General features: G+C 41.8%; 1 protein-coding gene across 1 annotated transcript in view; it reads right to left on the reverse strand.

Moving 5' to 3' along the window:
* Nucleotides 1-9,815, reverse strand: part of CRLF3 (cytokine receptor like factor 3) — a 35,138-nt gene extending 25,323 nt beyond the window's left edge. Inside the window, exon 1 of the mRNA XM_027626597.2 lies at nucleotides 9,600-9,815. Coding sequence (XP_027482398.1) covers nucleotides 9,600-9,716 — 117 coding nt within the window. The 5' untranslated portion in view covers nucleotides 9,717-9,815. The remainder of the gene's footprint in view (nucleotides 1-9,599) is intronic.
* Nucleotides 9,816-10,993: the final 1,178 nt, after the last annotated feature.

Consider the following 10,993-nt stretch of genomic DNA (forward strand, 5'->3'; position numbering starts at 1 on the left):
AGACTGTTAGGCCCCACCCAGAACTACCGAATCAGAACCTACATTTTAAACAAGATCCCCAGGTGAACTACGATAGACCTTACAGATACCAAAATAAATGAAGACATGTTGAGGCACTGTAATACAGTTCACACCCCCACCACCAAGAGGAAATTCTGCAGTTGAGAAGTATACCAATGAAGTCCTGTCTCACTCTTTAACGGATACGGCACATACAGGAAGTGCATTGGTTAGGTAAAGTCAATTTCCTCTTTAGAAAGAATTCAAAAGCTCCAACAGTTTCAGAGCTCAACTATGTTTTGTTTTTGTTTCAGAACCTCAGAGGAAAGAAAAAGAGGAAGTATGTGAACATAAAGCAGTGAGAGGACTGGGCAGGGGAGACTCCATTTCCAAATGCACCTCCTACACTTCCATTATAAACGTAGTCCCTTTCGTTCATAGAATACCAACCACTGCTGTTTCATTTGCTTTGCTTGATGAAACTAAACCTCGGGCGGACTTCACTGCTGAGTGGTTTCTTCTTATTTGATGTGGTACCATGGTCCATGTGTGCCCTGTCAGCTCATTAACTTCACAGTGACTCTGAGAGGTGGGTCTCTACTGTCTACATTGAAGAGGGTGAAGCTTGAAGAAGTCAAATAACTTTCCCAAGGCTTCACAGTGCCAGAAACAGTCTGACTCCAAAGACCATGGCCTTTCCACTTTTCCCATTTTCAGGAGTTCCCAGGAAAACCTAGAAATTATGTACTGACTGCAAACACTTCCTGCTGTAACTTGTATTTCTTATCCTTGCATCAAGAATCATGTGGTAGACAACCACACAGCCCCAAATGCTATCTAGCCATTCTAGGGCAAAACAACTGCTACATATAGTAACAGTAGATTTAAGTAGAATACAAATGATACACAACTCAAGGTCTTTTAAAAAGGAAACCGTCATATACACTGTTTATGCTGATTAATAATATTCAAACCAATTTTCCACTAAAGCCTCTACTGTAATGGACCATTAAAACTTATTTACTGGGGCACCTAGGTGGCACAGTCGGTTGAGCATCTGACTCTTATTTAGGCTCAGGTCATGATCTCAGGGTGATGGGATCGAGTCCTACATCAGGCTCCCCATTTTGTGCTGTCTGTTTGGGACTCTCTCTCCCTCTCCCTTGGCCCCTCCCCCTGAGCACATGCATGCATGCACACTCGCTCGCATGCATGCCCGCTCTCTCTAATAAATAAATCTTTAAAAAAAAACAAGTTACCTTTACTGCAATTTAATCTAATCCCTAAGCAACTGTATTTTGAAGTTTTAACATGAGGATGAGTTCACAAAATGGCAAAAAGTCATCAAGTTTACACATCAAGACTAAGGCTTGCAAAAGCCTAGTAAATATATACTTCATAACCCTCCAAGACAACATTGACTGACATACTTTCCTCCGGAGTTTAGCTACTAACAAACTCATAAAAACCTATGTAGAATTTGACTTAAAACATCTGTGGTCTTCAGTGGCAATATACAGTTGCTATATCAATATAATACAATAAATATAACAGCGTATTTTAGAAAATTAAGTAACCAGAATCTCCTCTATCTCCTCTAAAACATGCATTTTTATGATTTCATAGAAGAAAATAATTTTTATTCTCCAAGTTTAAGAATTTATTTTCCCATTTGGTAACAGGAAACTAAAACGATTTCATTTTATTTTCACAATTTTATTTTTAAGTAATCTCTACACCCAACACCCAACATTTGGGGCTCAAATTCACAATCCTGAGATCAAGAGTCATATGTTCCACCCCCTGAGCCAGCCAGGCACCCCAGAACTATTTTAAAATTAGACATTGGCTTTAAACACTTAGCTACACTCTGGTTTCTCTTCAGATCACAAAAATCTTTCGCCTTTTAAACACTTAGCTAACAAGAACATAATAATCAAAAATAAAAGACAAAGTAAATATAAAAAATAGTCAAGTGAACTTGAAAAAGCTAACCAAAATATTTCTTCTCAGTTCATGTGACATATACTACATTAGGTACTTGTCTTCACCCTGACACGAAGACATTAGTCACTAAAAATAAGATGATGATGATGATGGCAATAATACAGCAACAGCTATCATCTACTGAACACCTACTGTGTGCCAGCTACTTACACGCATGGTCTCATTTAAATGCTACCACAACCCTATGAAGAAAGCATCTGTAGATGAGTAACATGCTGGAGTCAGAGAGATAAACATGCCCACATCAGAAAGCTAGTAAAGTGACAGAGAATTTGAATTGTATGACTCTTCTTATGGACTCATAAGTGCTGCCACATTTCCATCTTGCCTTGCCTTTTTTTTTTTAATGCCTATTTGAAAACATTCAGAAAGAAAATCCTTTTTCTATGATTTGGCAGTCTGTTACATTAGTGGCCCCCAGTGAACCACGAAGCACACATCCCAATACTCTATCATTGTGCAGTCCTCTCCCCGAGAAAACAGTGGGGCTGTGATGAGCACTTGCAGGCTTAAGTGCATCGCTCAGAGTGGAATGGAGGTTGTGCCAGCTCCAGGTCTAGCAGCCTGGCAACCGCCGCTCTTGCACTTTTGAGGGTCCTGATCCACCATGTAAGACATCTGGCTACCTTTCTGGAGAGTGGAAGGGGTAGATGAGTGGGAAGGGTGGGAGGAAGGGAAGAAGACTGGCATCCAGGTCCAGCCATGCCAGCATTCCAATGGAGTCCTGCAGCCACTAAGTCTCCAAACAGGTAAGTGAACGTTCTTTCTTGAACATGCCAGCCTTGGCTGCCATCTGACTGCAATTACATGAGTGTTGCCAGCAAAATCTGAAGAACTGCCCAACCAAGTCCCAGTCGATCCCTAGCATAGTAAGCAAATAAGATTGCTTTTTAAGCCGTTACACTTTGGTACAGTTTATTATGTAGCAACAAATAACCAAACCATATGATAAAACAAAAGTTTAATTCTTGATTATCTGCATTAATGAATAGGGTACATATAATCAAGACCATGGACAATCTAAAAAGAATGTCTGCAAAATTACACCCACAACATTCATAAAGGCACTTATTCAGTATTTATTGAGATCTAGTATGTGCCAGGAGCTGGGGTTATAAAGATGAATAAAGCATGGGCCTGACCTAAAAAAAAAACTGTCATTCTGGTAAAGGAGCTAGTTGAATGCACACATAACTATAATAAAATATATTAAGTTCTTACATAAGTGGGACAGCCACAAATTGCCATCTGAGCTCAAAAAGGGCATTCTGCTGGGAAAGACATTTAAAGAATAAGTTACCATTTGGAGAAGCAGGCGAGGAGATGTCACCCTGAGTAACAATATTTATTGGTATTATTATTATGGGTAATATTTATTCAGCACTTTGTATGTCCCAGGCATGGCGCTAAGGATTTTACATATATTCCTCATCTTAATTCCCACATTGGCCAAGCAAAGCAGGTACTACCCTTATCCTCTCTGTACAGATAAGGCAAGTGAGGATCAAAAAAAGGGAAGTTTCTCAAGATCTCATGGCTAATAGGAGCAAATGCTAACAAAGTAAAATAACAGAAAACATAAGTGGTCCGTTTGGCTTTTTAGATCATAAATTAGCCACATTATTTATGAGATTTATAGTGATAATAGTTTTTCTCCATCAAAATTTTTTTAAGATTTATTTTTATTAGAGAGAACTAGAGGGGGGGGAGCAAGGGGGAAGGAGAGGGAGAGAATCTCTATCAGACTCCATGCCGAGCACAGAGCCCTACACGGGGCTGGACCTCACAGTCCTGAGATCATGACCTGAGCGGAAACCAAGAGTTGGAGGCTTAACCGAGAGAGCCACCCAGGCGCCCCTTTCTCTATCAGAATCATACCTATACTACAATTACATTGAAAAAAATACCTACACAGAGAAAACCTGGGCACCTCTGTGACATTCACACACTTTTTAACTAACATCATGGATTTTAACATTATTGATTCAGAATACATGTTTTAATTCTCATCTATATCCTTTTCTATTTCAAGTGAGTGTTGGACTCAATAAGCAGCTTTCAGAGTGCCATGTTTAAAGATGTTCGTGAAAAGACTTATTTGAGAAAAGATGGCTCAAAAGCCAATGTAAACATGTGGTCTTCTGCACACAAATATGTGTTCAGCTTTTTCTCCCCACCCTTGGCTGTTGATTATCTAGTTTTGCTTCTACAGCATTGCTTCTAGTATTTCGGCATACCTAAGTCAATACATCTCAGCTTACCACCAACAAATGCTCCATCAGTTGCTAAATGCTCCATATAATACTAACCAAAAGAAAAAAAATGGATATGAAGTTGCATATATAGTAGTCCCTGAATTTTGCAAAATAATATGTCTAGAAGGATACACCAAAATGTTAACAGTGGTTGTCAGTAAGTAGTAGAATTATAGGTTATTTTAAAATTATTTCATCTGTTCTTGGTTTTTCCCAGCTCTAGATTTAACCTTTCCTTAGTACACTATGATAAGTACTACTACAGTAACATCATTTTCAGACAGATTTTTGGACTGTTTTGAAAATGGGTAACAGAAGGGGAAGTGGGAGATAAAAGAAGCAATAATAGCATTCTTTTCTTTGCTGAGCTACTAAGACTTCCTGCCCTGGTTTTCTGAAATAATTTTTTTCCCCTGCTGAATTCTAGATCTGTCCCAGTCTTTAACTAGTATGCTATGTGTTTTCAAACCCCGTGGGAATAATGATCTATAGAAGACATGGTATTGTATATTAAGAATATCAAGACTGCTGGGGCGCCTGGGTGGCTCAGTCGTTAAGCGTCTGCCTTCGGCTCAGGTCATGATCTCAGGGTCCTGGGGTCGAGCCCTGCATCGGGCTCCCCGCTCCACAGGAAGCCTGCTTCTCCCTCTCCCACTCCCCCTGCTTGTGTTCCCTCTCTCACTGTGTCTCTCTCTGTCAAATAAATAAATAAAATCTAAAAAAAAAAAAAAGAATATCAAGACTGCTAGTTGAATCTTCAAAAAATTGTCTGAAATCAACTATTAAAAATTGAAAAAAATATTATAAAGACAAAGGGTCATATTACAGATGTTAAGACATGCTAGAACAAGTGCTAGCTTATGTCAATTATTCACTTGTATATCACTGTATAATTACGTAACAAACCTATGATATTTCAAATGACATTTTGTTTTGTTTAAAGGAGGCTCTGAAAAAAATAAATAAATAAAGGAGGCTCTATGCCCAATGCAGGGCTTAAACTCATGACCCCAACATTAAGATCGCAAGCTCTACCAACTGAGCCAGCCAGGTTTCAATCTTGAGGATAAACAATGGCAATTTATAACAACACACTTATGGTTAGATTAAACTACAGAAATCAGTAGAGAACTGACAAATTGGTAATGGTATACTCTAAGACAGTGTGCCTCAATTTTCAATGTGCATACACAGCACACCTGACAATCCTGTTCAAGTGCAGATTATGATTTAGTAGGTCTGGTCTGATTCTTGCATTCTTCACAAGCTCTCAGGTGATGGATCACATTTGTGGTAGCGAGGATCAAAGGGATACCACTGGCCAGAGCTAGGCAGGCTCCTCACCAAATAGTATCTTAATTAGGTAACAGGATCTGGCCCTTTACTCTGAAAGAGCAGAGACTTGCTTGCTCTCATCAATGCCCTGAGAGACACCGAATCACATTTAAAAGGCACATGAAGGCCAACACGTTCATTTTCTAGCATGAATTGTAACCGTATACAGAACAGTTGGTATTTCTCATTGTAGAACATTGGTATTTCTCATTGTAGGCACCTCCAGTGCCTCAAACTAATCCCCCTTTGATAATGTACAAAGATGCAGTTTCTGGACCTGCAAAACTTAAGGATTAGGCCCCAGACAATGGCAATATCACCCAGGCAATATCACCCTGTGAGGCGCACCTGACTGGCTAGCTGACATCACCATGTGACATCTCGATCAGCTATCTCTACTTACAACGAACAGGAAAGCCAACCCCGTACAAATAAACAAGTAATGAAAACACAATGGAAGTGAAATCTAAAAATGAGGACACAAGAATTTAGGTTTTTCCTATTTGTTTTGTTTTTAAGAGCAATAGTCCAATGACCCACCAACAAAGGGAAGAGTAAATCCATGAGAGCACTAGTCTATTTCCCTCACCATGGTATTTCTAAGACCTAGAAGCATCTCTGACCCACCCAATAAATATTTACTAGGTGAATGAACAAATGAGTATTTAAGGAGAGTGGGTGTTAATTTCTTTGGTATTTACATCTTAGTACCAAGGATTCCAGGGAACTAGAGAGAGGTATTCTTAATGATTTCAACAACATTTAGGCCAGGCTGGCTGTAAACATGATCTGATTTCCTGAAGACAATGAACATATCTCTCTAGCCTTTAACTTACTTAAACAGTAAGAGTTAAAGACTACCCATGCATTCCTGCACAGCACTTCCTTTTCTGTAAAGACAGAGGGTAGGGCCTAAACTTAACCACAAGAAGAGAAACTGCCACACGATGGCAGTTGTTTTTGACAGAATAACAAAGTATTTTTACTCTTCTTTCATAGGCATGGTTTCTTAACATGAGACAAATTTCGTGAGAGACTTTTAAAGCGTAAGAAACAAAAGCAAAGACTAAAAGGATGCCAAGTGCTCGAAAGAGTTAAATAGAGTTTCCATACAACCCAGCAATTCCTAAGTATACACTAAAAGAACTGACAACATAGCCACATAAAAACTTGTAAATGAATGTTCACAGCAACATTATTCATAAGAGCCAAAAAGTGAAAGTAATCCAAGTATCTATCAACTGATGAATGTATAAATTAAATGTGGTATATCCATGCAACAAATACTATTCAGCCACAAAAAGAATTAAAGTACTGATACATGCTACCACATGGATGAACCTTGAAAACATGCTAAGTTGAAGAAGCCAGTCACAAGGGACCACATATTGTATGATTCTATTTATACAAAATGTCCAGAATAGGCAAATCCAAATAGAGAAAGTAGTTTAGTGGTTGTCAGTATGGGATTTCTTTTTGGAGTGATGAAAATGTTCTGGAATTAGGTAGTAGTGATGGTTGCACAACTTTGTGAATATACTAAAAAATGGGGCGCCGGGGTGGCTCAGTTGTTAGTTAAGCGTCTGCCTTCGGCTCAGGTCATAACCCCAGAGTCCTGGGATCGAGCCCTGCATCGGACTCCCTGCTCAGGGGAAGCCTGCTTCTCCCTCTCCCACTCCCCCTGCTGTGTCCCCTCTCTCACTGTGTCTCTCTCTGTCAAATAAATAAATAAAATCTTTAAAAAAAGAACATACTAAAAAATGCTGAATTGCACATTTTAAGGCATGAATTTTATGGTATCTAAATTATGTATCAATAAAAAAATCATATGCCAAAAGGAAATAAAATCAGCAAGTAAAAAATATACACAAAGGGGAGCATCTCTCCTCTCTGCTCATCCTTCCCCCATGCAAAATCTTTGACTGAAAAGCCAAATAGTAGTTATTCTGAAAATGACTGGAACCCTAAAAATATCCTAACCACCAAACAAAAGCAGCTGCTTATTTTGATAACATTCTTGTAACATGGACCTTCCTTCGAATCCAAGCTGACAGAGGACTTATTCTACAAACCCAAATGTACAAAATCCACTAGAATTAGCTTTGAGGAGAGATGCCTTGTAACTGGCACAAAACACAATCCAGTTCACAAAAGAGAACTACACTATTAGTCTAATCAGAAGGCAATGTCATCAGGGACCTAACTGTGATGGATGTTCTCTTGGTGTTTTCTGTCTCAAGCCTGAGACAATGGGCCTCAAAAGCAAAACAAAAACCCATAATGAACTACACTAACTTATAGGAAAGTATGTCCTGTATTTACATTATTGGATATAAAATTTAAAATACAGGTCTGGAAACTGAATTCTAAGCCATTCAGAATGCGATCATACTAAATTTGTTAAGTGAATTCAAAATTAACACAAGAAATTAGTAAGTACTACTCTCAGGTGCTAAACTCATTCATTTAGTGTCAACTTTATTGTTTCTTAGTTGCAGATGCAGTTAAATAAACCTGCTCATATGGAAGATATCTTAACTGGCTGAAACATTAATCATATAATAAGAGATAGTTTAATCTCTTTCGAAACAATGTCCTAGATTTAGAACCTCTATTTCAAAACAGAAGGAATAATGCAGAGGTTTTCAAATGGAAATCAAGATGAATGCATTGGAAGGCCATGAAAAGCATTCATCAAACTGGATAACCATATCTAGATTTTGCTCCCAGTTTTGCTACTAGACTACAGAATAATGCCTGGCCTACAGGAGCTCTACAAGGTTTTCAAAATATAGAAAACCCAGAGCGTGCCAAGTATCCTTAATGATGAAAATATCCAAAGGTACCGTTTTCACAGCACTATTCTACCAGTTGTACATTTTCAGATTCTGTGCAGCATGGGAGTTACTAGAATGACAACATAGATTACTATCAAGTGTGGGTGCTTGGCTGGCTCAGTTGGAAGAGCCTGCAACTCTTGATCTCGGTGTTGTGAGTTCCAACCCTACACTGGGTATAGAGATTACATAAAAATAAAATCTAAAAAAAAAAAAATAGATTAAGTGTGATATAGAAAAATCCCACTCACTCAAATGATTCCACTCAGATGGAAGCAAACTCACTCCAAAAGCATTTATGAAGATCCTGTGTTAATAGTTGCTTGAGGATTATCTGTCCCACTACACATTGGCAGTGGGTTATATCTTTTTTCTGTATATGTTCCAGGGTGTTCCTATATCTTTGATAACCATGTCCCCATAGAACAGATAATGCTGTCACTTGAAAGTATAGTTAGCTTTTCCTTTCAGCACTCCTTTCTTTAAATCTTTTTCCATTTCCTTACACTTTTGTATTCTATCCCTCAAGTATTTCAATTTCCTTCTTTTGCCCTTCCAACACAACTCCACTTTAAAAATTCTAAACCATCTAGAATAGGGTTATGTTAAATGGTATTTTTTAATGCATTCAAGATTACATGAGATATTAAATACTACTCTCAGGCATTAATCCCATTCATTTAGTGTTAACTCTACTGCTTCTCAATTACCCTGTCTCTGTCTCTTTAGTCCCCCCCTTCCAATATCCCATTCAGGCTCTCTAAAATCAGTCTCCATCCCCAAGGCAGGTTTTCCCAAAGAATCTCCACCTCCCCCAACTCTCCCCAGTCCTCAGTACCCTCTGTGACGACGCCCTCGGGTTTTTGCTCTGCTCGCTCGCTCTCCCCGACCTCCACCCCTATCCCCATCACCGCCCCACACAGTTTAGGGAACGCCCCCTCACACTCTCCCTCGATCCCCCAAACTTGTCTCTTCGCCTTAAGACCCCTCCACCCCCGCCAGCCAGCACCCACCTTAGTTCCCAGACCCTGCTGGGTCTCCCTGCACCTTCAGAGCCTCCTCCCTTCTCCCGCCCCTCGCAGCCCTCGGAGCCCTCCACCCACCCGCCGGGCACCCCGCGCCCTCCACGGGGCCCTCAGCGCCCCTCCGGGAGCGGCCCTCCGACCTGCCTCCGCGCCTCCCGCAAACCCTGCAGCCTCTGGCCCAGCTCCCGCCGGTAGCTCTGCGCCGCCTCCACGTTCTCCCGGGCCTCCTGCAGCAGCAGCTCGGGCTCCAGCTCCATCGCCCCCTCGTCCGGCCGCGCGGCCGGCGGCTGCGGGCGCGGTTTCCCCACAGTCCCGGGCGCCGGCGAGCGGCCCGGCTCGACCACGCGCAGGCGGAAGCACCGCCCCGCCCCGCCCCCACGGCCGACTTGATTGACAGCCGCACCGGCTCCCGGCACGACCCGCCTCCCGATCCCAGCGCCGGCCGCCCCCATGTCCACGCGGCCGTGTCCCGGTTCCCAAGCAGCGCCTGACCTCAGTGCTTCTTTCAGAGACGCGTGGGGTCGGGGAAAGATTAGTAACTTCCCCTTGCGGAGTGCTTCCCCCATCTTGGCTCATTTGGGCCTCACTACCAGCCTCCCTTGCGCCTCCATTTCACGGAGGAGGAAACGGGCAGAGAGGGGAATCAACTTTCTCAAGTTGTCGGTATTTCAACCCAGATGGCTCTTAAATCGTCACTGTCCCACCTCCCTAGCAAAGGAGCGTCCCCGCTGCGGCAGGCGTTTTAAAAGGTTACTGTGAAGCAGGCACCGCGCTCAGAGGGTCAGACGAGAGTACACCACTCAGAAGCTCGCAGTCTAATGAGGGAGCCAGGACAATGACCTGCGGTAGGTACAGCAATCTAGGCAGAAGTCCAAGATGGGTGTTAGCAAGCTTTCTCTGTAAGGGGCAAGTAGTAAAACTTGGGAGGTTGGTGGGCCATCAAGTCTCAGTTGCAAAGTCGGAGGTAAATGGGCGTGACCGTGTGCAAATAAAACCTTATGTTTACAGATAATTTTCACCTGTTACAAAATGTCTTTGCATCCTTTTAAAGCTATTTAAAAATAAAAAATCTGGGTGCCTGGATGGCCCAGTCAGTTAAGCGGTTGACTCTTGATTTCGCTCAGGTCACGATCTCAAGGAGGTGAGATCCAGGCCGGTGTCCGCCTTGGGCTGAGCGTGGAGCCTGCTTAAGATTTTCTCTCTCCCTTTTCCTCTGCCTCTTTCCTCCTCTGCGCGCGCGCGCTCTCTCCTTCTCTAAAAGAAATAAATAAGTGAAAATAAAAATCGTTCTTCCCTGAAGGGCCATTCAAAAATAGGTAGTGCGTCTGGGGCGCCTGGGTGGCTTTGTTGGCTAAGCAAGCGCCAGACTCTTGATTTCAGCTCAGGTAATGATCATTAGATGGAGCCCTGCAAGGGGCGCTCGGTGGGAGTCCGTTTGAGATTCCCTCTCTCACTTCCTCTGTCCCTCCCGCTACTTGTGCTGTCTCTCTTGCTCTCTCTCTCTCTATAATAAATAAAATCTTAAAAAAAAAAA

The sequence above is a fragment of the Zalophus californianus genome, chromosome 16 (assembly GCF_009762305.2).
Source record: "Zalophus californianus isolate mZalCal1 chromosome 16, mZalCal1.pri.v2, whole genome shotgun sequence".
Lineage (NCBI taxonomy): Eukaryota > Metazoa > Chordata > Mammalia > Carnivora > Otariidae > Zalophus > Zalophus californianus.